The sequence below is a fragment of the Neopsephotus bourkii genome, unplaced genomic scaffold (assembly GCF_033783945.1).
Source record: "Neopsephotus bourkii isolate Nb327-2 ecotype Australia unplaced genomic scaffold, CSIRO-AGI_Nbou_v1 NB_1250, whole genome shotgun sequence".
NCBI classification, from domain to species: Eukaryota; Metazoa; Chordata; class Aves; order Psittaciformes; family Psittacidae; genus Neopsephotus; species Neopsephotus bourkii.
In genome coordinates, this window is record NW_026901735.1 from 4,054,330 (window position 1) to 4,079,810 (window position 25,481).

Here is a 25,481-nt window from a genome sequence, read left to right on the forward strand (position 1 = left end):
CAAAGGCATTTTGCCCTTTTTGTGGTCAATTTGTTTCAAATTGCGTACTTAATTCATACACTTTTTATAAAACATGTAAGTTCTCCTTGCTAACCTCAACGTAAGAGTAACAGTTCTTTACCTTCAACAGCCCAGCTTTGCTCCTGTCACGTTTCTCTAACAAACAGTTGCTCTCCTCAGTCTGAGCTACAGCACTGCAGAGGCCCATAAATGATTGGAGGGGAAGGGGCAGAGGATTGCAGAGAGAAAGCGTTATTACTGTTGGTTTCTTCCAAAGGGAATTTCACGCTGAGGTCAAGTAAGTGCATGCAAGCTTACCAGTGGTAACTGTTGTACCACCCAGAATGTGGATTGGTAATGATCTTTCCCTAAAATTGGCTACAGAGTTAGAAACAAGTTCAGTCTGCAGTTAAAGCCATTTTAACAAGTATTTAAAGATGCTGTAAGTGAAATCCCTCCCACTTCTTACAAGATTTAATGTATCAAATAGTTTTATAATCCCTTTTAGTTCACCTCTGATGGGAACCCCGTGTCCTTGAGGGATTTAGGTTTTCCACTGGATACACTGAATATTTAAGAACAGCAAATGCTTCCTACTGATTCATGTCGCTTACCTACCTATGATGGTGCTTCACTGCAGCTGAATCGTTACTACCTTAGATTTAATTGCAAGCAAGCAGAAGAGAGAGCAGTTTCCCCCAGTAAAGCTGTTTATAGCCAGAGTCTGCATTACGTGCCTCCTCATTCCCTAAAAATCCATAAATAATGCTGAAATATATACAGTATCAGATGTGGGCCTTTATTCCTCCCACAAATAAATTACTTCTTTAAAAAAACAAAAACAAATGTTAACAGAGTATAAAAAGTAATGCCCTGACAAAAGGATGGCGCTGGCATCATTCCATGGTGTCTTTGGACTGCTGGAGCAAAACATGGATTTCTTCAAAATACTGCTGCTTCCAACATTGCCTCGTGCTGTCTTCACTGGAGTCGGGAACTCCTTTGCACTCTACCTGCAGTTCTGTTTGAGCAGCCATATCCTTGAAACTCAAGGCAACCACTGCATAATGTTCTGGGGGAAGAAAAGAAGACATTTCAATAGAGTGGGTTTTAAAGGATCATGTCTGTTGTCGCCAATTTCCTGTCTGCTGCTGCCTGGGAGCAAAGCTGCTTTTCACAGCCCACAGCAGCTGTGGTTGTGAGGCTGTCCCCAAATACAGGCACCAGTCATGGTTGCTCCTTCTTTTCCTGCCAAGTGTAGGTGCTATCAGAGGTGCTCAGAAAGACTCACCATCGGGCCAGCTTCTACACCTCCACTTGAGGACAATTCTTTGGCTTGGCACCTGGAAGAAGAGCAGGAGGTTCTCCCCGTTAGCGTTGGAGACACTTCACATTACAACTACTCAGTGCTAATTCTCCCTTGAGAAGCCAGAGGAGCAGTGGTCTATGTAAGAGGTAACACAGAGATTGGGGGTTGGTTTGTAAATAAACTCTTTTCATCAAGGTCTCTGCTTCCTGCCTTCCACTGTTCTGTTTTCTGGATGGGTTAAGGTCAGGCTCATCAGTTACTAAACATCTAACACTGCTTTTCTTGCAGACCTTGATATGGGCATTGGGCATGGTTTCTCTCTCTCATGGTTTCTGAAATCTATAAGCATGCCAGAGCCTGCCCATGACTTTCTGTTAAGCGGCTGGGCCTGCCTGAATGTCCAGGTTAGGCTGCACTGCATGAAAACAATTTACAGCCTGCACCAGCTCATGTGCAAAGGGAGGCACCGCTTCAGTGTCAGCATTCAGTCAGCTGGAGGCTGGCCTAAACCAGCTCAGTGTTTTCACTAAGCCATTGAGTTTACTTTGATCTTGACTGTTTCACCTAAATAGTTCCTCATCCAACTGCAAAGGCTGATGACTGCAACTGACCTCCCTCATGGGCTGTCACTACTGAAGCCAAGCTCAGGCGTTAATGGTTCTGCAGTGTCTGTGTTCCAGACCCTTTCTGGTGTCAGCAACAGATTTTACTAGGCTGGACCAAGAATCCAGTTCTCCAAGTCCTGTTATCAGTGATGCTCACTGCCTGCCATCCATACAGATGTAAGATACCAAGTCCAAGCTCAGCAACTGTGAAAGCCACGTTGGACAAGGCCTTGGGTGAGATGGTTTAGTGTGAGGTGTCCCTGCCCATGGCAGGGGGGTTGGAACTGGATGATCTTACGGTCCTTTCCAACCCTAACTATTCTATGATTCTATGATTTTTACCTCAAAGGCACCACTGCCAGCCCCCCCCCCCCCCATTTTTAAAGTGCAAAGCAGGAACGTTTTACCAGTTCTGTGTATTCACCGCTGACAGAGCCATCAAACATCTGAAGTTTGCCTCCTTTCTCGGCTTCAATCACAGCAGGGCACTTAGAAAACTTCTCTACCAGCTATCAAAACCAGAACACAGCACAAGTCACCTCTCTGCACCTCTGTACTGATGCATAATGCACACTGGGTGAGAGAAGGGAGGTCTGCTGAAGAAATTAACTAATACACGTAAGAGTCATTAAGCACTAACTGCATGGTTCATTTTATGCAGCAGTCGTGGTGGGCCCAGTGAGGTGACAACACTGTATTGGCAAATATAAAGGCTAATACAGGCTGTAGCCACCTGCAAGGGGCATGGACAAAGCACCCAGAGAGCTATACATCGACATGACTGGCTGTTGCTAGGTTTGGGAATGACTGAGACCTAGCAGCAGCTCCAGGAAGGTGCAGGAGAGCTGCTGAGAGCCACTGCTGTTTCCCACTGGAGGCACTGGGATTGTGGTTCAGAGTTCTCTGATGCCACCCAGGCTCTTCTGAATGATGAGTAATTTTCTGTTTCATACCCTGTAAGGGACAGCATCATCTCATCCAACAGTTAATCTAATTAACCTGCAAGCTCTGGATCACAGCAGCACCATTACTGAGCACTTGAGGCTCATTTATTGCTTACACAGCTCTTCAGCTCTAACAGCATCCACACCATGTTATACTGCCCACTGAAAGCATCACTTACTTCCTTAGTTGTGAAGATGCTGTAAAGTTCATGTGCTGGGGAGTTGAAGATTTCTCTCATCAGTATCTTCACTGTTGGGATTTTTACACCAACTGTATCCTGTGGTGAAACAGAATCCTGCAAGGAAAAGACCACTCATGTCAATGCATGCAGGGTCAAACACAAGTCTGGCATGACAGGAATGGTGGTACCTGTGCATTCTTTAACATACTGTGTTGTGACTACATGTCAATTATACTTGATAGTATTCTTAATTAGGATTCACTACATTACATTAAGTGTGTGTGATGTGCTCTAAAGCCACCTGAAGCTAACTTTAGCCTGGGGGAAGGGATCTGTGCAGGTGGATTCCAGCTTCACCCTGCTGGAGCCACAACCATCACAGAACAAAGCCCTGAGGGGCACATAAATGCTATGATTCCTTCCATCCCTGGCAAGCCCATGCCCAGGAGCCGTGATGGGTCCTTTCTGCATTGCAGGCCCTGCTCATAGCAGTGAGAAGGGAGTTCCACCCCAAGCCTTTCACTTCTGCAGGTAGCCACAGGAATACACAGTTGTGACCATAGCAATAGCTGGAGGCGCTCCATTGATGGCAAACTTAAGCTTTAACACACAAAGCCAACGTACTTGCATGGTGTGCCCACTTAGTTTTCGCTCAGTGGCCAGCTCCTGACCACCAGTAGCTTTTGTTGGCAGAATCATTCCCAAGGTAAACTCTGGAATAAAGAAAAGCACTTTTCAGCATGAAACTGAGATGTAAAGAGCACCCTGCCATTTAGATACCTAAGAAAGACTGCTAGAATGGGAGCACAGAATGGGACATACAGCTCCAGTCCAGCTTCCTTGCCTCACCTCTATGTTTTATACTAGTAACAGAGCCTAACAGTGATGCCTAAAAACACAGCTTTTCCAAAGCTACCCCAAATTCCTACCATCTGCCCATTAAGTAGTGCACCATCTCCACAACGCTCTGACCAGTCTGTCAGAGAACCAACAAGCTGAGGGTCAGGCACTGCTTTGCCATGGGGCTGACAGGGATGGCTGTGGGCAGTGTGTAACACAACCCAGGCTGGGTCACTGCAGAAGCTTCTGGACACTGCCACGTTTGACAGCAGTAATGGTTTTGACTGGTAGGGTTAACTTCTGTCAGCTCAGCTGGTGGCAATTAAAACCAATAGAAACCCAAGGACCTGTCAATGTATCACCAATCTGTTCAAGAAAGTAGCCTGCATAAAACCATCCTTAACACAAAGGTTGGATTTACCTGTTTTAAGTGCTTTCAGATAATCTCTCAAGGCCTCTCTGACTTTCGTGGTTCCTTCAGTTCTCATAAGCTCCTTCAGGACATCACCTTCCCCCTTCTTTTTGCTAACATTTATCTAGAAACAGAAAAATGCCAAGATCTAAGAGGCGTCTGAACACGAGCCTGCTGGGTTCTGGCAACAGAAGAAAGTATTCTGGCTCTGTTTACTACATTCAGAGGACAGCTTCACCTTCATTATCCTCTCAGCTTATCCTACCTTTGCTAAAAACACATTCTCTTGGGTTTAGACTTAAATAAATGTTGTATCTCACCTCCACAATAGCTTAGGCAAGTTCATCAAGTATAAGCAGAGTTGCCTCCTACAGAGCCGAGGCTGAGGAACCTGTGGAAGCCACAGTACCGATGCTGCTACACAACCAACAAGGAGGGTCCTTAAGTTCTTAGGGTTTGAGTGTTTTAAGGCTACAATGAGCAAAGTTCTTCTCAACCTTGTGGTTAATACATTGTCACAAGCAATAATTAGCAGAGTAAGTTGTGCACATTCCTAGCAGGTAAATTTGAGAACAGACATAAGTCATTAGCCTCAGGATAAGAAACAAAAGCATGAAATAAACTATCCAAGTGTCATTATCCCACTTAATCACAGGATAAAGCAAAACATGATGCCTCTGTGTTCATTAATGATTTAAGAATTCTGAACCTATACAGCCATATCAGTATTTCACACCTACCTCTGTATCATCTACCTCATTTTCTTCTGACAGGTTAGGAATTTCAACAGATCCCTTATGTTTCTCACCAGACTCTTTCACTGTACCTGTATTAACATAATGAATTCTTAAATGCATTATTAGAAACTATTTCCCCCGTAGCAAGACTTTTAGGCTTGGCAATCAGTGGTACAAAAGCGTTACTGGAAGCAAGCTGCCTGGAACGCCATTTACAGGAACTGAACAGCAACCCACAGTCTCAGCAGTAAAGTTTCACACTGAACTCTTCCCAGGACTGTACGTTCCTGTATGGATGCAGTCAGATCATTACACACACACAGGTACTCGTTTTGCCACTGCTCTCACCTTCAGCTGTCAGTTGTTCTGATACTCTACACTTACATCAGCTTCTTGTGTTGTGTCTGCCAACACAGGACGTGTATCTAGAAGGGGGTAGGGGAAAAATAACTTCTTCCCTGAACATGTCTGCCCTTCATTTGGATGCTCCCCAGAATGCTCTTATCTCCTTCCTGAATGTCCAAAAAGCTTCCAACATGCAGGCATGTTACTGTAAAACACATGTATGTGCAACAGGTATGTAATGGAGGCTTTGTACAACACTCGCTCTTCTGCTCACAGCTTCACTGCAAACTGCCTGTGATCACTGCACACACCAGAAAGACTCTGCAAGAAGTCCAGGGTTGTCTCCAAGGCCAGGCTGGACGAGGCCTTGGGTGAGATGGTTTAGAGCGAGGTGTCCCTGCCCATGGCAGGGGGGTGGAACTGGGTGATCTTAAGGTCCTTTCCAACCCAAACTATTCTAACAGAAGTTACACTCTGCTCCCACACCCTCCTGGGCAGAGGCCCACCATCACTTACTGACTGGTAATGGATACGGGGTATGACCCTGCACTGCCCTTTCTTACCTCATGCCTGACAGTGAAAAGGCTGAATTTAAGGACTGATGCTTTATTTTTATCTTATATTCAAGACTCTTCCCCCTGGCCATGCAAAAGCATGTAGTTATTTAAATTAATCCACTGTTTAGATCACGTCAAGGTCTCTTTAGAAAGCAGCAGCAGAACATGCAGTCCTACCCCAAATCCAGTTATCTGCACACTGTTTTATCAGCTTAGTTGTCAAAACACAAGCTTTAGCAGTCTATCAGCAGAACTCTAAACACACAAACAACCCAGTGTCAAGCATGACTGCAGGAGGGGAATTACCAGGAAGGAGATGTAATACTTCTTTGGATTCTCTCAGCCTCAAAGGAGCTACTTAGATCCAGCTTCTGCTTAACATCACTCTCCTTCCATTGTTTTTAATTACTAGCCTGAAACAACCCACACAGGGGTAACCTCTGCATGAATATAACCTGACCTGCTACTGGTCCAGTACATGAACAAACCCTCAGATCCTCCTTGGCAAGATGAAGAGCACACGATGGTTACTAACACCAAGTGGAGCACGGAGCAAAGATCCCTTCCTAGTTGGGACCCAATGAAGCACAGGGCACTATGCAAAGTCTGCTAACCCAGACACAGGCAACCACATCCATGCAGGGAAAAGCTAAGCTAAAAGACCTCTCTTGGGCACCTCCAAGTGTCCCGGGAGAACCTGTTAGCTCAAGTATGAAGCCATGAGAACTAGTCCAATTATACCAGTAAAACACTTCTGGTATATAGAAAATCACACACATCCATCTCAGTTTGCTCTCTGCTGCTTTCTCCCAGCTCCAGGAGAAAACCACACAACACTACCTTTGCAGATAGCAAAGCAAATCTTCTTTCCAGCCACTCGCCCCGAGAAGGAAGTGCAAGCATGCAGGAAGCAGATTTTAGGCACAAAACACAAACCTGACTTACACCCGCTCAACTCATTTTACTAACAATTTTCACAACTCTTACAATAAAGAATCCCAAATGACACAGGCCACAGAACAGCTTTAAATTCATTAAGCCAGTAAATAGATGGGGTTCTTCCCTTTCAGAAGGCTGCTTGTCCAAGGGGTTAATGCAGATGGTACCGTGCTGGACAGCAGCACAGGCAGAACCTGAGTACAGCTCTGCATTTTCAGCATCACTGCAATGTAGGCAAAACTCTTACCTATTTATTAAGGAAGCAATCACATTGTTGGCTGGAAGCCCACAGGACTCCAGTAACAGACCTAAGAATACATCATTCTTTTGTGTCCTGCCAGTTCAGCACTTCAGAAAATGAACAGTGAAGGCCCATGTCTCAGCAACACCTACCCATAACCCCACTGCTGGAATACCCAAGTTTTAACAGGACACATACGTTTTCACCAAGTTTCTACCACAGCATAGAATAAGCCATAAAACCCCTCACTACACCTTCAAACAAACTGCAGAAGAGCCGTTTTGCCCAACTTTAGTGCCATGAATTACCCTTCCTTCCTCACTTTCTTGCTGCTCTGGAATCTAAATTGCTGCAGGAAACGTTTTTCCAACGTTAGCCTTTGCAAGCTGCCTGCAGATTCCAGCTTGTCCTTATGTACCCACATCTTAATCATAGCTTGAACTCCCAGCTATGCCACAAGACTTGTAGCAGGATCTGATTACAGCAATTAGTGTTTTTACCGGTTCAGTTTAAACTCTCATGTCTAATTCAGACCTCGCAGAAAACACTGAGAACCATCAGCCCCTGCTCTTACAGCATTCCACTGTGTAGCAGCAAACTCCTTTAAACTGAGCTCCCAAAGACCTTATCCACTCACCACAGCACTAAGCACAGTGCCTGATCAAAACAGAGTTCTCTAAACTCCAAAAAGCAGAAAGACCAAGCAGAGGAAAAAGAACGCAGAAAGGACCTGTATAGAAATACAAACCAAATACTCCTTCTGCCAGTTTCTAAGCTTTGCTCACAGAAATAAACCCAACAAACTAAGCAGTGTTTAACGCTTAACCTTCAACCACCCAAACAAATGGAACATCAAAAAGCTCATTTATCTTATTTAAACTGCACTGGTACAAACTGCAGGCCAGAGGATAACGTTTGCCTTCCTCCCTGCTAATGCTTAGCTCAGCTCACAACTCTGTGTTGGTAGGTTATAACACACTTGTAACATTTAAAACAGAACTCTCAATGTGAACTTGGAGCCCCTGTTACTGTGGGAGCAGACCTCAACTGCAAATCTGTTCCAACAGGAGCACTGGCCTCAGCATCCAAAGGAACATTATAAAGTTCCAGTCAGGAAAACTGGAAGCAAACAGGAAACAGTCTTCAGGAACTGCATTGGAGAGGGCACCATGAAACAGAGAAGTGCAAACCACAAGCACCCACTGCAACAGCATCACCTCAAACACTGATCCAGAGACTACCGAACTGCTCTGGGGCACTGGTAGTGCTGTATGGCCCCTGGTGTTCCCACCTCCTACAGTAACAACTGAGGCCTGAGAAGTGCAGTATTCTGGGGGGGGACAGCTGTCATTTGCCATTACAATTTACTGTGCAGGCAGGCTCTTTTTACCAGCTCTTCCTGCCTTTCGCTGCAACGTAAGAGGTGGTCCGCAGCCTGCCAGCAGGTTTTAGGCATCTCATACATGAATATAATCCCTTGATACTACTAAAAGATACGTTACCAGGTCAGACTGCAGACAGAGATGCCACAGGACAAGCACAGCAGAGGATGAACCTCCAGCAAGGGGATGCAGCACAGCCCCTTTATCCCCAATAATCAAGACGTGCAGCTTCCTTATTCCTGCTGCATGTTGCTTCCTCATGCAACTCATCCTCCTCCACGTAAAGGACACGGGATTTCTAGGAGCACACTTCCTCGGATCTCCCTCCTGCCACCGGCACAGCTGCCATTCGCACACCGCAGGCACCAGGCCAGCTCAAGGCCGCTGCTAGGAGCAATCCGGCTCCCAGCACAGCACAAGTATTTACTTCCTGCAAAGCAGAACTCCGGGGCCTGGAGCGACCTGCTCTAGGGGAAGGTGTCCCTGCCAGGGACCGGGGCTGGAACCGGATGAGCTTTAGGGCCCCTTCCAACCTCTTCCGTGTCTCTATGAATACCGTGCTGGTAAAACAACCCTAAAACACAGGTGTAGCACAAAACAAACTACATGAAGGGCAGAGAAAGAGAAGGTGGGGTTTTCACGTTACTTAAACACAAGCAGAGTTCAGGCCCACGCATCTCCTGAGTCAGTTTACTACAGCATTCCCAACCCCAAGCAGAGCTCCCTTCCCAAAGCCATCTCTCCCACACCAGGCTCAACTCCAGGCCACCCCGCACCAGGCCCCCAACCCCTGCCCTCCTACCCGCGGCAATGGCGGTGCCCCCCCCCCCGTACCTCTCCAGCTGAGGCGCAGGTTCCACTCGTAGAAGAAGATGAGTTTCCCCTTGCGGCTGTTGCAGGACGCTTCGCCTTCCACGTGCTTCAGGTCACTGATCTCGCAGCGCCCGGCCTCGCTCTCCACCACCAGCCCCACCAGCACCTCCTTCAGCTTGCTCTTGGACCAGCTGGTCGCGTCCCGCTCCGTCCTGCCCCGGGGAGCGCCGCCGTTAACCGCGAACCCCTGGGTCCCGTTCCCTCCCCTCCCCTCTCCTCAGGGGCCGCCCCTCACCAGTGCCAGTTGTTGACGTTGGTGCCGTCCGCCCGCTCCTCCACGATCCACCGCGGGTCCCCCTGGCCCCACTTGGCCATGGCGCAGCCCCGGCCCCGCGCCACAACCGCTCCCGCCGCCCGCACCGAAGGTGCCAGAACCTTCCCCGCCCCCGCTCCGCGCGCCGGAGGAAGAGGAAGGCGAGGCCGCGCCGCCCTTCCCCTGCACCCCCCCCGCGCCTCAGCGCGCCTCAGGCGGCAGCGGGGAGGAGGCAGGGCCGCGCCGCCGGACGCGGGCGGGGAAGGAGGGGACCCGGGCACAGGGAGCGGCTCCGGAACCGCCCCCCCCCCCCGGGGAAGGTGGGCGGGGCAGGACGGGGCGGGAGCGTCCCGGTCATAGATCAACGGGGGGGGGAAAACTGCTGAGGTCCGGTCCAAGTGCCAAGGCCACCACTAACCCATGGCACTGGGGCCTCGTCTCCACAGTGTGTGAACACTTGCAGGGACGGTGCCTGCAGCCCTGCCCTGGGCAGCCTGTTCCAATGCCTCTGGGGCAGGAATTGTTCCTCAGCTCCATCTAAACCTGCCCTGGTGCAGCTTGAGGCCGGTTCCTCTTGTCCCATCCCTTGTTCTTGGTGTGAACTAACCCTGAGGAGGAGTCAGTGCAGAGGAGCAGCAGAACCCGCACCCGAGCTGTGCTCCCCCTCGGGTAAGGACACGGCAGCGCAGGGAGAAGCGGTTTTATTGTCTCGCCATTGAAATCAATGCGCGGTGAGGGAGCACCTTGTGTTACAGCCACCCTGCAGCCCTAGGGCTTAGGTTGTTGCTTGTCCATCTCTTGCACCACAAGAGCAGCAGAAGGAATGAGAACCTGGATAGCATCCCCTTATCCCTATGGCTCGTTTCACTCTGTACTGGCCCCGTGTTCTTGCCAACAGCTTGCTGCTTCAGGCATTGGCGGTGGTGCAGAGCCCGTCGGTCGTGTCAGGCTCGTCCTCTTCAGGCTCTGCCTCCAGAATAATGGCCACTTCCGAGAACTTGACTCCTTTCAGGTCTTTCTCAGGGCGAGGCGTGGCGGGGTGCGGGGTTAAGGAAGGAACTGGCTCCTGGTTCCCGTCTGTCAGGAAGCCATCCTGCAAGAGACCGTAGCACAGGTAAGGCAGAAAGCGGTGAGTGCTGGAGCGTGATGCGTTATGAACGGGACTGTAACGTTACATAGACAAATGTTTTATACTTTGTACTGTCTTATGGAGAGGAGAGGCTGTGAGGAGAGCTCAGAGCAGCTGCCAGAGTCTGAAGGGGGCTACAAGGGTGCCGGAGAGGGGCTCTGCATCAGGGACGGTAGTGACAGGACAGGGGGTAACGGGTTCAAACTGAAACAGGGGAAGTTCAGGTTAGATCTGAGGCAGAAGCTCTTCCCTGTGAGGGTGCTGAGGCGCTGGCACAGGGTGCCCAGAGAAGCTGCGGCTGCCCCATCCCTGGCAGTGCTCAAGGCCAGGCTGGACACAGGGGCTTGGAGCAAGCTGCTCCAGTGGAAGGGGTCCTTGTTTGTGGCCGGGGGTTGGAACTGGATGAGCTTTAAGATCCCTCCCAACCCAAACAACTCCATGATTCTATATTCTGTCTCCAAAGCTTGCAATGAAAGCATTCGTTTTAAGGCTGCAGGTTTTAGGAGCAGCCCATGAATACCATTTACTGTTCACATTCTATAACAGAAGAAAATCATCATTTCTGGATCACAAAGCTATTGTCCTCGTCCTAAGCAGGACAAACAGCCCTTCCTCAATAACTCATCATTACTTCAGGTAAGATGTTATTACTGTTATTTCTATTTCCATCTCTAGGTTACTTGTTTTTTGATAATGCTGTCGGTTATTTGATGGAGAGTGATAAAATCTCACCTCACTCTTAGCAATTGGAAGGCTGGTTACCTGCTTGGCTGTGAAATCTGCACTGTGCTGGGCTTCCCCATTTCTGGGCTCAGCAGCTTGTTCAGATGCTCCATTATCTTCGTGTTTGCTGCTGAAATCTAACAGCAGCGTCTCAAGGTAAGTGCATGTTTCATCAGCCTGAATCAGGTCTTTGTCGGAGTCTCCTCCTTTGGTGTTTCCCATGTTGCTAAACGCTACCATTTCCTTTTCCCTGGAGGAGTGAAGAGAATTCCCAACACCTTGAGCTGGCAAATAGTTAAGTGAGAAGAATCTCAGCCTCTCTAAAACTGAGAGCAACGTGTATGCTCATCTCAAAATGAATGGGATTTAACATTCAGGCGAACATTAAGTGGCTTCTTGTACCCTGAAGGGGGGTTTTTTGTGCATAAGGCTAAAGAGTAAATAGGAGTTTGCACTTGTAATTTTGGATATAAGATTAAAAGGCATTAGCACCCTTCATTCATTGAGTTTTTACTTGTAACTGTAAGGGTTCTTAAGAATTGACCTGTACACCACTGAAAGATACAAGGAAAATGCTCTGTCACCAGAATAAAGGAGAGCTGAACCTTTTGATACCCTATTTTTTTATCAGTTTGGGGTATCACCACTCAACTTACACATTATTGACGTGCTCGAGCTTCTCTAAGCTTTTCACACTTCCATTTTTGTCAGTTGCCCATGGATTATCAATGCCCTCCACAGTTTCAGCTTGCTGCTTAACCAAATACTGCTGCTCCCGCTTCCTGCAAGAGATGAGTACATTCAAATAGAATGGTTAGTTCATGTTGGAGATTGGCTTTACAACTGCTTTTAAAACAGAGCTCGAAGTACTTGTGTCAGGACTTTAATGCACCATGTTTCAGGGTAAGTTTGGAGTATTTCCTGTTTTCCCATAATGGCAGCAGGGTAAATACCTGCTGCCCTCTTGGAAATGTGGATTCGTTTTCCCATACAATGCAGTCCTGCTGCCGCTGAAGTTTGCAGCAAAACCTGCTCTGATTTCAGCATTTGTGGAGCTAGAAGAAATGTTTGTGGGTATATTACAGCTCCTTGTGCCCCCCTTCACAGCTGAAATGTCTGCTGTCCACATTTCTGGTCTTAAATCTGTTTGTTTCTGCTGTCGCTGCGTGACACACACAAGGAGACTCCAAGGTTCAGTTACACACAGTGTCTCTAATACCTACAGTACACCAGGCATTTTGATTTGCAGCAATGCTCCAGTAAATCATCAGCTAAGTATTTTTTAGCTTGACATTTAAAGTGAACTTATTAGTTGTAAGGTCTTACTGTTAGAGTAGTTGTACCTTTTCCTTTTTATGGTAAAAGCTACATATACCAGGAAGCCAATGAGGCTGCAGGCCAGCAGAACACTGAGCACTATCGTTGCAATGAGTTCAGGACTTGCTGAGTCAGCAGGAGCTGCTTCTATGCTGGTGGTAACAGGCCTTGAAAATATTTTCTCCAGTTCTGTCTCAATGTTACTCTTCTGCTCCTGCAGTTTTCTGAAGACAGAGGAGTAAACTGCTCATTACTTATCAGACCTTCACTTTGGCTTGAAGACTAGTGAAGAAAACAACAGAAATAGCACCCCTTGGTCCACCCAGACCTGTTCCAGCGATTCAGACGTGTCTTTAGTTCAAGAAAAACTCTGCTTTCTAGCAACAAACCCTGCTGCTTATGAGCTAAAGTGGTGCAACACTGGGAAAAATGGAACTTGAGAGGTCGGTATCCTTTAAAGCTACATCAGGGCAGCCGCATGTACTGTTATAGATACCAATAGCACTTTCCTCAGAGGAAAAGCGGCCTCACAGTAGCTTTCCAATGCCTAAAGGGGCCTGCAAGAAGTCTTGAAGAGGGGCTTTTTGCAAGGGCACATAGGGACAGGACAAGGGGCAATGGCTTTAAACTCACAGAGGGGAGATTGAGCTGAGCTCTTAGGCAGAAGCTTTTCCCTGTGAGGGTGCTGAGGCGCTGGCACAGGGTGCCCAGAGAAGCTGTGGCTGCCCCATCCCTGGCAGTGCTCAAGGCCAGGTTGGACACAGGGGCTTGGAGCAAGCTGCTCCAGTGGAAGGGGTCCCTGCCCATGGCAGGGGTTGGAACTGGATGAGCTTTAAGGACGCTTCCAACCCAAACCATTCCATGATTCTATGAAATAAACAACATCATTCATGTTTTTGACAAACTTTGAAAACTACTTTTCAGGAAATAATATTGAAAGCTTTCTGAATTCTAAACCCCCCCTTTAAACCTTGAGATAAACCTCAGATAAACTGTTACTTGATCTGAACCTGCCCTGTCCAGGACATTAATAATTGTCATGGAAACAGACCCCAGCTGCACAGCTCTGACACCCCAAACACAGACTGTGCCATACTGACCTTCTCACTTCTTCTGCAGGTACCTCCTGGTTTGCCTCATCAAAGGCAATAATTTTCACATAGGTTACATCAGTGCTGCTTCTTGCTTGTCTTTCAGCCTCATTGGAATAAACATCAACGATGTAGACATTCCATGCAAGTTTATCTTCCAGGACCCTGCCATCATATGAAGAACTCAACTGAATTAACTGGGTAATGACAAATTGTTTTAGTCTGGAAATTAAATGATATCAACTTGGCAGATATTAGGATTTTAATCTAAGCCTGTGAAAATGCAGGATTATCATCAGCAAAAGAGTTAAGCTCTTTGCCCAGTATCATTGAGTGAGTAGCAGGGGGGAAAAGAAATCCAGTCCTTGTGTCTGATAAGCAAAGATACTTTTCATTAGTAGTGCTACATAACTTGTGCATATAGCCTGAAAATTCTTAGTTAGGTGCCATTAGCTTCACTGAATAATTAATTAGGGAAAGGCAGGGTTAAAACCCCTTATTACCTAGATTTCATAACCAATATTGTATAGTAGATCATATATTTAGTCATGCTTTTCAAAGGGGCATATGTCTCATTTCGTGCTTGGCATTATAAATACAGTTTGTAATACCATTAGAGTATTATAAACAGTAAAGGTGGGGAGGAGGGAAATTTGGTCTCATAATGAACCATCCCTGGAGACATTCAAAGCCAGGCTGGACGTGTTCTGAGCAGCCTGATCTAGTTGAAGATGCCCCTGCTGATTGCAGGGGGTTGGACTACATGGCCTCTGAAGGTCCCTTCCAGCCCAGACTGTTCTATGAAGCTCTTTCCAACCCTAACCATTCTGTGATTCTCATTGTTTTCTCCTTTTTCATAGGGAGGTTTTCACACAGGATCAGAGCTGTGGCCCATCTGATGCATTTAATTTTTACCAACCAGAAAGTGGTGCCGTAATAATTTCGCCATCACAAACTCATGTTTCCAGCCTTCAAAGTGATTTCGCCTCAAAAGCACAAGACTCAATATTTCCCATGTAAATCCATGTTTATGTACAATCAAACAAAAGACCTCGTGTCTTCATTAACATACCCAAAAGGCCAAAATATGTTTGTAATCGTGGCCATCCACATACCACTAGCTAATCCCTTAGCACAGTATGTCTGAGACCTCCTTGAGGAGCTCTGCTGCTGCACCACAGGGGGTTTTTGATGTGTAGTGAAGGTGGGTTTGGTTTGTGGCTTCTGCCTGTTTCCACATGTGCATCTTCGCCTGCTGTCAATGAAAGCTGTACCCTAGGCTGTTAAAAATCACAGAAACATTGAGGTGGGAGGAGACCTCTTGAAATTGTCTCATCCAGTGACCACTCTGGCACTCGTCAGCCTAAGCCAAAGCCTTACCAGGTAAAAACTGGTGCATTCCTCTGAATTCCCTCAAATTACCCTCAACTGCAACAAGCTGAAGGCCTCGTTTCTTCATGGGCACTGGCTGCATCGCCTCCCCTCAAACAGGCTGTCAGGCCCCTGTATCTCAAAGGGACCCTAAACTTGTCATTAGGTATTACATCGCAATAAGCTTTGCAGTTTCAGAAATACCTTTTTACTTCAATAATGTTTCTTTCAACAATATTGATCATCTCACTAAGTACCACCACCACAAGGTTGTTACTGGAACTGGAATCCACAGTTACCTAAGAAAGAAAGCAAGCACATGTAAGGTTTTCTCAAGCATTTGTACCTTGCTTAAATTGACTTTCAAAGAAAAGCCCAACAAATAAACCCCCAAGGTCCTCTCTGATGTAAAATGATCATCTTGTAAAAGCCAGCCTTCATGGCAGCATATTTTTATGTCAGTGGGAACGGTAGCCACGTAATTATGGCCTGAAAGTACACGGTGAATACTGGTGTATCACATACTCTCACTGTGTGATGTTAAGTGTCAATACCAAACCCTTCTTGTATACAGAGTGTGGACACAGAAGCAAATCAGGACTGTAAATAACCTTTCTTACATTGACTGTTGTCCGGGCTGTGAGTCTGCTTGTGCCTTGGTCTGCAGCTTGGACTTCCAGATAAAATATTCCAGCCTTTCCTGCTACAGACACGGTGAAAACCTGCCCTGTGTTTTCATCGATGTCAAATGCATTGCTTTGACTGTTCACTAGGCTGTACAGCAGGCGTCCGTTGTCTCCTGAATCTGGATCCGTGGCCTGGGTTTAGAAAAGGCGATTTGTGAAACCCAGCTTGTGGCTTTGGGGCTGACATGGCTCTTCAGTCATTAAACTGCAGTTGCTGTTTGTAAGACCAGGTATTCTAGGGTGGTGCTGTCATGTTTTTCTCTTTGCACTGAACACATAGTGGGGCACAGACTAGCAGAGTCAGAGCAAGGGTATAAAAGAGGAAAGACATTTACCATAGTAAGGTCTGGAGGATCCTACAGCCAGATGCATAAAAGGAGCAGGCTAGAACTGAGTGACAGCACCAAACTTGGAAATTGCTCCATTTGGTAACTCATTTCCCTTTTGGGTCTGATAGGTAACAAAGTGGTTAACAGTGCCAAAGAAAGAACAATAGGCTGTGCAGTATGTAATCCATAATGGCAGCATGGGTCAGAACAGAGTATCTAGCTCTTCTGACAGACACACCGGTAGGATGAGTATGAACCAGTTACCTGAACACCCCATCTTTCACCAGCATTATGTTAAACCTGGATGATGGGCTGAATCTGTCTCAAGCTTTGAAGAGCGGGTAGAAGAGCTCCTTTAAACCAGTTTAACTATGGAAGAAATCCAAATCTTAACAAAAGATTCCGTCCTCGTGAAGAGCAGAGGAGGATGTAATTACCTGCACTGTAATAACAGGGTACTTGTATGGTACAGAGTTGGGTATCCGAGCAGAGTAGGCATCACTCAAAAATACTGGCTCTTCATTTACATCCTGCACTGAGACTCTCAGCATTGCCACGTTTTCAGCAAACAGGCCTGTCAAAGAAACACAGGTTAACTGCAGCAACAGACAGCATCAAAGTACAGCTTTCAAAGGCTGGGTCAGGCTGTGGCTTTGCAGCCATACCTGTGCTGCATGGGAGGAGGAGAGAGAAGAAAGGGAATGCAGCAGGGATGTGCCCAGAGGAGCTGTGAACTCACTCCTCCTGAGGCCTCAGTGAGAGCCTATATTGGGTTGCAAATACAGAAGACATGTTCTTTGCCCCTGATTTAAGTTGGAATGTCCTCCATAAACTTACTTGCATACTGGACTTGTCTGGCAGATGGGAGATTTTCATTTGCTTCAACTAAAAGCACATACTCAGAAACTTCCTCATAGTTCAAATTAACTGCTGTTCTCAGCTGACCGCTTTTTGGATCCAATCTAAAATGACCTGAAAGGTAAAGCATGCACCTTCATTGTTAGAGCTACCATTTCACTTGTATCCCTCCTACTTTTTAGTTGCCCTTAAGATGTTCCCATGGGTCCTTTGCTCTCAAGAATGTGAAATGCAACACTTCCCATGGCTGAGCAGAGGAGGCATCACAGCAAGCAGGCCTTAAACATGTCAAGGAGCAATATACTCGGGAAACAGAATTGCAGCTTCTGGTTGCACAGCTCCATTTGCACAGATTTCCAAGTTTTTTTCTCTCAGTTTCCATGTGTATATTTCTCCTTTTCTGTGCACCATATGGAGAGCAGCACAGCTGCAAGAGCTGGAGGAGGCAGATGCCCTAACATAGGTGGCAGTGCAAGGAAATGATAGACTAAGTGATTGGCAGGGAGGAAGCTGCTTGCTAACAACAACTTCTATTTTAGCTCCCTCAGCCTGCAGATTACCCTAATTTAAGACTACAGGAACCCATTTTCTAGCAAGTTACTACCCCTTTTTTAGCCGAAGAGGATGAACAAAGTCCATGCTGAAAACAAAAAAGCTCAGAAAAAGAAATTCTGTGTATTTTCTTTTTAAAATAAGATACAAATTTCTATCCTTGCTTTCCATCTCCTCATTTACATCCAGCAACATCTGCCACACAAAAGACAGGTTATTCTGTTACCTGTTTTAACTCGTAGGGGAAATGGTACTCACCTTTTTCATTGCCAGATGCAATCGTGTAGGCAAGCTGTTTTCCTGAAGTTTCAATCCCAGTAAAATCATAAATTAAATAATCCACTCCTGTGTTTTCCAGAATGGAAACGCTGATACAGGAAATAAATGAGAAACCATAATGGTAAACTCCCCGGCAGTTGTTGCACTGCCAGGCTTTGCAATTTAACTCTTTAATAGCAAGTTCTCTGTGGGAAGCCCTGCTCCCTCCCCTCTAGCTGTTTGCTAGAGTTCCATGACTTTCAGAGTACAAGCACTACTTTCCTGGGCAGGCGTTGTTTATCCTTGAGTAAAGGCTAAGGAAAAATGCTTCATTAGTGTGCAAGAGGAAAGGGACAAAGAGCCTGGCTTATACAAGCTGCACGATAAAGAAAAGGTGATGCCTCGGATCACATTCACAGAACCAGTGGTATAGCAGAATTTCTTGGATGTGTTGTTTAAAGAAACCCCAATGTCCTTTCTTCTGCATGGAAGAATGCAAAAATGAGCTTCAACTGTGCTATGTTTTCAACTACCTGGAGAATATGTACTAGTTATAGAATCATAGAATCACAGAATGGTTTGGGTTAGAAAGGACCTTAAGATCATCCAGTTCCAACCCCCTTGCCACGGGCAGGGACACCTCACACTAAACCATCCCACCCAAGGCTTCGTCCAACCTGGCCTTGAACACTGCCAGGGATGGAGCATTCACAGCTTCCCTGGGCAACCCATTCCAGTGCCTCACCACCCTCACAGTAAATAAGTTCTTCCTTATATCCAATCTAAACTTCCCCTGTTTTAGTTTTAACCCATTACCCCTTGTCCTATCACTACAGTCCCTGATGAAAAGTCTCTCCCCAGCATCCCTATAGGCCCCCTTCAGATACTGGAAGGCTGCTCTGAGGTCTCCACGCAGCTTCTCTTCTCCAGGCTGAACAGCCCCAACTTTCTCATCCTATCTCCATACAGGAGGTGCTCCAGCCCCTGATCATCCTCGTGGCCTCCTCTGGACTTGTTCCAACAGTTCCATGTCCTTTTTATGTTGAGGACACCAGAACTGCACACAATACTCCAGGTGGGGTCTCGCTAGAGCAGAGTACTAACTTAATATGAAAGCCTCACCTGATTTCACTCCTGTTAAACTGAGGAACAAATGGGCTGTTGTCAAACACGTCGAGAGTAATCACAGCAGTGGCATTTAAAGAGGGAGAGCCTTTGTCCCTTGCCATCACTGTTAAACGCATCTCCCCAGACCGAGGCAGGCTTCCAGTTGTAATTATCTTCCCCTCACTCATATCTTCTATCAGGAAGAACGGGATGAAGTTTTGATCAGGGAGGATGTAGTACTCAACAAGGCCATTTAACCCCTGCCATGAAAAGAGCACAGCTTCAGGAAACTCTTGCTTGCAGGACCACATTACTTCAGTGCCCCAAGTTCCATAGGCTGACTGGAATCTCAATATTTCCATGCTTAAAGGACAGAATGTCAAAGGCATTATAAGGAATTAGAGAGAACCAGGCTCACAGCTACTTTGGGCTTAAGCTGTAACAGAAGAGCTGCAGCAAGGGAAAGGGCCAGTGGGCAGAACCCTTCTAACTGTCCCCAAATTAACTTTCATGTTCTAAGAGCCAAAATATAGCCATAGCAAGGCTAAAGAGAACTACATGCTTTGGGAGCACATTCTGAAGGGTAGGATACGCATTGAAACAAGACTTGACCATGTCTGAATGACGCTAGTGAATTTGAGAATGAGAAGCTGGGGTTAGCTATGGTAGGTGGGTGATGATAGAAACACAAAGCAAAGGAAAAATCAGAAGCAGTTGGCCAGTTACACAGTAAAAGCATGGAGTAAAAGGTTCTCTAAAGGAAGTAAGTTAAGGACACGTGTAGAGTGGGACAGTCAGAGTAGTGAAAGAGTCATCTAAAGGTGTCAATGAGAATAAGCCAAAGTCCCTTGGATCCTTTTGGCACCTTGAGGAGAAGCACAGCCTGTCCACTGCTATGAGGGTAAGCCCCACTCTTGCCCACCACAGGAGAGCCAGGCACGTTTTACTCTGTGCACATCACTTCACTTTCCTGAAACAAGCCACTTTGACAAACCCTTAGGGTTTGCTCTGTTGCACTTTGCTCTTGTTTCTGAAAAGCACTGGGTTCTGTTCTTCCATGGCTCTGTAGCAGCAGGAGCAAACCCTGCCAGGAATGCCTGTTAGTACCAGGGAATCTGCATAGTTAGAATTATTTCAGGAAGAGGGAGGAAGAGAGAGAGACGTTGTCCAGTACTTTCAGTGCTGAATTCTGCCCCAGAATCCTCCAGGTGCAGCAGAGGACCAGGTAGACTATCTGAAGGATGAGTTTCATCAGGATCTCGGTGCAGATCTCGCAGGGTCCACCAATCTTTATAAGCAATTTCACTTCTAATATTAAATCATAGAATCCCAGACTGGCTTGGGTTGAAGGGACCTTAAAGCTCATCTGGTTCCAGCCCCCTGCCACACGCAGGGACACCTTCCACTAGAGCAGCATGCTCCAAGCCCCTGTGTCCAACCTGGCCTTGAACACTGCCAGGGATGGGGCAGCCACAGCTTCTCTGGGCACCCTCACAGGGAAGAGCTTCTGCCTAAGAGCTCATCTCAGTCTCCTCTCGGTCAGGTTAAAGCCATTCTCCTTGTCCTGTCCCTGCAGGCCCTTGTCCAAAGCCCCTCTCCAGATTTCTCACATCAGAGAAGGATGACATAAAGGGGCCATTGGATTATCTGCAGCAATGTACCACAGTTGCTGCTGTTTTAACCAAAATTATGCGTGAAGAACTAGGAAGGCACCTGCTAGACCTATTTTGTTGTCACTGCTCAATGCTTCGTCTCTTAAATGACATAATTAGTGCTGATGTTGTCATGGTGATCTGGTTGACTACTGCATATCTCTGCCAGTGCTTGGGTACTATTTGATGGGTGCAGTACAGATGTAGCAAACAAAATTACTTTAAACAATGGGAACAAAGAGAATGAGCTGCAGTGCCAACTTCAGAGGTGTTTGGTAAGCAGGCATCTCCATGTCCAAGTCAGCTATATGATGTTCATAGCTATATACAGCTATAGAATCTGTTTTACAAGTTCTTCCACTTCAGAAGTTCAAATAACTTTGCAGACACTACATTGCTTCAGTCCTTGTATACTCCTGACAGACTGGCACAACTCCATGTAGGAAGGGGAAAAATCAAGGCAAATATAGCTGAAGAAACATGGCCAAAGACAGCGAGTACATCAGCATCAAGGCAGAAACATCAACAGTCCTAACTTCCAATTCCCAGTGCGGTTAGTCAAATAGAGTTCACTTTCTGCTACATTTGGTATTTCATGCTTAATGGAGAGTAACACATTCAGGCTGCAGCCTCAAGCAGGGTCAAACAAGCGTAGTTACCTGATCTTTGTCGGTAGCACTCACGGTTATGACATGAGCACCTACAGGATTAATCATGTTTATAGAAGCAGAATAAGAATCCTGAGTGAACACTGGAACATTATCATTCACATCCATCACCAGAACACTGACATGAGTAGTTGCCTAGAAAACAAAATGGTTTCATGCAGTTTAGAATGTCTCAGTGATATTTTTCCATTCTTTTTGTATGTAACAAAGTGTAAATCAGGCTTTGAAAAGGCTGTAGTAAAACATTGTGTTAGGTTTGATTTTGTGAGATCACTACAGGGCTTTAATGCAGGAGAGGAAGGAACTCAGTGTTGCAGTAGATTCTGCTTCTTGAAAGGTGTCTGAATGAGTAAGACCAGGATGCCAGCATGTCCTACTGCTGCTGCTGCTGCTGCTAGATGCAGGTAAGGGAACCACACGTGTTCTCATTCTGTTAAACGAGCGTTCAGTACCTTTCCAAATACATACACCACAGCTAGAGCAATTTGCTGAAAATTACCTTTTCTCCCATGAAAAATTGTCACGGCACTTACAGTACTAACAGCAGCAGGCAAGAAATCCAGTTCCCCAGCACAGGTTTGTCTGCAAACAATTCAGGGTCAAATTCTACCATGATTTTCAAGTATTTCAACTAATTATGGTGTATAATACTACTCAGCATGGACAAAGGGCACAGAAGTCTGAACCATGATTAGGTGACTAATTTATTCTGCACAATAAATGTCTTTGATAGCTCCCCTCCTACTAGTGCCAAATCCACTCTGAATAGAAGAGTCACTGTTCGTTACAATAATGGTCTTTTACCTGAAAGAAAGGGGCAGATTTATTGTTGACTGCATTCACTGTAAGGTTGTATTTATTCATGGTTTCATAGTCTGGAGAGTTCTTTATCTTAATGTTGCCATTTATTTCATCTATTTCAAATACATTTTCTGCACCACCTAAGATACATTTAAAGAAGCATTATCAATGAATACATCTTAGAAGCACATGAATATATCTTAGAAACACATAATTAACTACAGTCTTAAATTATATGTAAATTATATGTTCACCTGAGTCTTAGAGCTCATTAAAACCACTTTTTAAGTATCATATAGATAATGTAGAAGAAACCCAGATATACTTTGATGAATGTTTGAAATGTGAGCCCACAGAATGGGTTAAGAAGACAGTGCTGCTGCCAAGACCTCTAAGAGATGTCACTGAATTTATTCTAACACAGGTGGATGGAGTGGCACACACTTCTCTAAATGAAATCAGTTTGACTGTCAAAAGACCTGGCAGTGACTTTTGCTGGTTTTGGCCACCCATGTCCAAAGCCACCCCAAAGTCTATATACATACTGGAAATAAAAGACTCTAAAAACATATAAGCTGTACACATATCACTCTTGATGGTCCCTACAGCAAAACCAGCTATTTCAACTCCTGCAGCCTTTGGTCCAGAGAAGTCTAGATCTCCATCTCTGTCAGATATAGGGGCAGTGGCCAAAGGGGTGCTCCTCCCAACTGTAATGCCGTCAGCTACCACAGTTAAATGTGACAGGAAGCAGAACTTAGAGCTGTCAGTCACAGCAGTTCACAAGCTGGCACATTAATGTACAATGAAATTGCAGCCTGGGCAGAGATCTGAGGCACAAGAGTAGGTGACCTGCTGTCTGTTGTAGCACTTGTGCTGCGGAGGTAAGGTGTCAAGCACAAGGGTGAAGAACACAGCTCTCCAACAGCCCTTGATAGTGACTCAAGTCCCTGACATGCTTGTGATACCATTTACCTCAGCTCCTAGTAGCTGTGAAGTGCTCACAGTCCATAGCATGAGGAGAGGCATAATTTAGCAGCATTTATTACCTGGTGCAAGCACAATGGGTTCTACAAGGCCCTAGACCCTTAAGCCTTGTTCAAGAAAGCCATGAGCACCTTTCTTATCAAACTTACTCCTGCTGATTGCAGCTGTGGCAGCCACAGAACTAAAGACTTTTTAAAAAGCTGATTTTTGACAGAAGTAAGAGTACAATTTAAAGCACAAGTTATAGTTTCTGCAAAAGAAGTTCCTATTCAATCAGCTTGAAAGCTGTGTGAGCATCAATTAGTAAAATACCAAACCAGGTTAAAAAGGATCTTATGTAGAAGGGGGTGAGGAGGTAACACACATAAATGCTATTTATACTTGTAACGGTATAGACCACAAAGTGACAGTTGTTCCAGTGCAGTGAGAGAATTCCTTGTTACCTGTAAGGTTATATACAACAAAGGCATTGTCTCCTGTGTCTCTGTCCGTTGCTGTGATTTTCCCAACTATGAATCCCACAGGCACATTCTCATTTACACTGAATTCAGTCACTGGATCAAACACAGGTGGCCAGTCGTTAACATCAATGATCTCTATGACAACTGTGCAGTAACCTCTCTTCTTCTCGGGGATTCCATCATCTTCAGCATATATCACAACCTGTAAGTTGCACAGTTGTGAGAAATCATACAAATAGGCACTTGCAGAAGGATTAAAACACCTTGATGAATTTTAAACTTTGGAGTATTCTTAGAAATGTTAAGTCAAATTCCGGATTCACCTCAAAATTATTAATGAAAGCTTATGGAGTACTTTGTCAATAGATGAAGTCTTTCTATATAGGGCAAACAAATTCACTAATCTTTTTGCTTGAAGCAAAATAAGATCGTACAAAATAACCAGCAGTTGCAGCAACAGTAAAGAAGGTTAACTGAGAATCAAATTGATTCTCAGATATATATATATAACTGATATATATCTGCAAGATATCAGTTCAGTATGGATTCAATCAAGCAGGCAGCTTTGAATACATGAGCTGTCATTGCAAAGTTAGTTGTTCATGTGCTGAAGTGTTTGAGAGTTTGTTGGACATGTGAACAATGAACCTTGCTTGAATTTCCTTATAGTTTTGAGTCAGTATCTTCCTTTAATAATGCATCACATCTCGAGATGCTCATATCCTAAAAGAGTGCATAAAATGTTCAGGCAATATCAAGCTAAACAAAAAATTGGGACCTGTTATCAAAGGGAAAGGTTTCGGAAGAGTTAAGACTTAAAGCAAACCTGATACTCTGTAGGTTCCTCTTCATAATCAAAGGAGGTGGTGGAATAAAGAATTCCAGTTGCTTCATCTATCCTGAACTTTAGTCTGTCTCCACTAAGAATGCCATATGTCAGGAAACCGTTTCTATCTGTATCATTGTCCTGAGCTTCCAGCTGGATGATCTGAGTGGCAGGTAAATTCTGTGGATGGAGAATCGGTTGAGGCTGTCAGAGACTGGTTAGCTGCAGTTTCTTAAGTGATGTAAAAGGGAGGATGTGACAAATAGTGCCTAAACTTATGAGAGTATAGACATTTTAAAATCAAAAGTATACAACTTGTAGGGCACAATAAGAGAATATCTTGTTCTCTCTAATTTCCAGAAAAGAACTATTTGCCCCCACCATGTCTCTACCTACAGCAGCAACCTTCAGAAAGAAAATTCAGGGTGATTTCAAACAGACCTGGTAACCTTGAGCATCTGATCTGTTGAGGAATTACTCATGTTTAAGAGCTTCTACTTCCATGAAACTCAATAGATGTTCTCAACTTCAAACTCATTTTTCTTTCTGAACACTGTTTGGCTAATAATGAATAAATAATACATTTATTCCTCTTTCAAAACATTGTTTGAATCAAGATGGACAGTAAATATCAGTGCTTCACTTGCACAGCTATTTGAGACCTGCTCTGAAGTTACTTGATCCAACAGGGCATCCAGCAATTCCTACTCTCTAAATATTTCACATGCAAATCAATTTTTAAGGTCAGGAAATGTGATTCCAACTCTTCTCCACTAAACTAACTGGGAACATTAAAAATAGGTGCAGTAATGAAGCCTATATTCAGCTCAGTGTTAGGAATGGACTGGATTTTAAATCAGTTGTGGCTGTTGGAGAGAATGTGTGGGAATCAGCTGGGAAATTCAGTGTGCTTGTTTTTAAGATGTAGCTAGCAGATTGAAGTGTGAAAAGTGCTGTTTGAAAATTGAGGAGTGAAACGCTGAGCTAGATGCTTTTGCATAATGAAATCCTGTGGCTTCTTTTGCAGGCTTATCATAACAGAGCAG

At 45.4% G+C, this 25,481-nt stretch overlaps 2 protein-coding genes across 4 annotated transcripts in view; both read right to left on the minus strand.

Moving 5' to 3' along the window:
• Positions 1 to 778: 778 nt before the first annotated feature.
• Positions 779 to 9,780, minus strand: LOC133218438 (activator of 90 kDa heat shock protein ATPase homolog 2-like). The gene is made up of 9 exons (XM_061364847.1): positions 9,602 to 9,780; positions 9,328 to 9,518; positions 5,033 to 5,118; positions 4,302 to 4,416; positions 3,665 to 3,753; positions 3,038 to 3,154; positions 2,322 to 2,423; positions 1,292 to 1,343; positions 779 to 1,072 (listed from the first exon to the last, which is right to left on the minus strand). Exons 1-9 carry the CDS (start codon positions 9,679 to 9,681, stop codon positions 897 to 899), a joined length of 1,008 nt encoding a protein of 335 aa, XP_061220831.1. The 5' UTR covers positions 9,682 to 9,780; the 3' UTR covers positions 779 to 896.
• Positions 9,781 to 12,368: 2,588 nt separating this feature from the next.
• LOC133218440 (cadherin-23-like) overlaps positions 12,369 to 25,481 on the minus strand; it is a 31,004-nt gene continuing 17,891 nt past the window's right edge. For all 3 annotated transcript variants that reach the window (XM_061364853.1, XM_061364854.1, XM_061364852.1), the window contains 12 exons: positions 24,436 to 24,615; positions 23,592 to 23,811; positions 22,165 to 22,301; positions 21,352 to 21,495; positions 19,056 to 19,300; positions 17,934 to 18,043; positions 17,103 to 17,237; positions 16,703 to 16,839; positions 15,871 to 16,068; positions 15,455 to 15,549; positions 13,889 to 14,044; positions 12,369 to 13,012 (listed from right to left, as the gene is read on the minus strand). In XM_061364853.1, the coding sequence (XP_061220837.1) occupies positions 12,766 to 13,012; positions 13,889 to 14,044; positions 15,455 to 15,549; positions 15,871 to 16,068; positions 16,703 to 16,839; positions 17,103 to 17,237; positions 17,934 to 18,043; positions 19,056 to 19,300; positions 21,352 to 21,495; positions 22,165 to 22,301; positions 23,592 to 23,811; positions 24,436 to 24,615 (2,004 nt within the window). In that variant the 3' untranslated portion in view covers positions 12,369 to 12,765. The remainder of the gene's footprint in view (positions 13,013 to 13,888; positions 14,045 to 15,454; positions 15,550 to 15,870; positions 16,069 to 16,702; positions 16,840 to 17,102; positions 17,238 to 17,933; positions 18,044 to 19,055; positions 19,301 to 21,351; positions 21,496 to 22,164; positions 22,302 to 23,591; positions 23,812 to 24,435; positions 24,616 to 25,481) is intronic.

Coding starts and splice junctions, on each gene's coding strand:
- LOC133218438 (XM_061364847.1), bottom strand. CDS start 9,681: ATGGCCAAGTGGGGCCAGGGGGACCCGCGGTGGATCGTGGAGGAGCGG. Junction 5,119..9,327: donor CCTGCGCCTCAGCTGGAGAG/GTACGGGGGGGG, acceptor ATGTTAATACAG/GTACAGTGAAAGAGTCTGGT. Junction 1,344..2,321: donor GCGGTGAATACACAGAACTG/GTAAAACGTTCC, acceptor CTCTTCTTCCAG/GTGCCAAGCCAAAGAATTGT.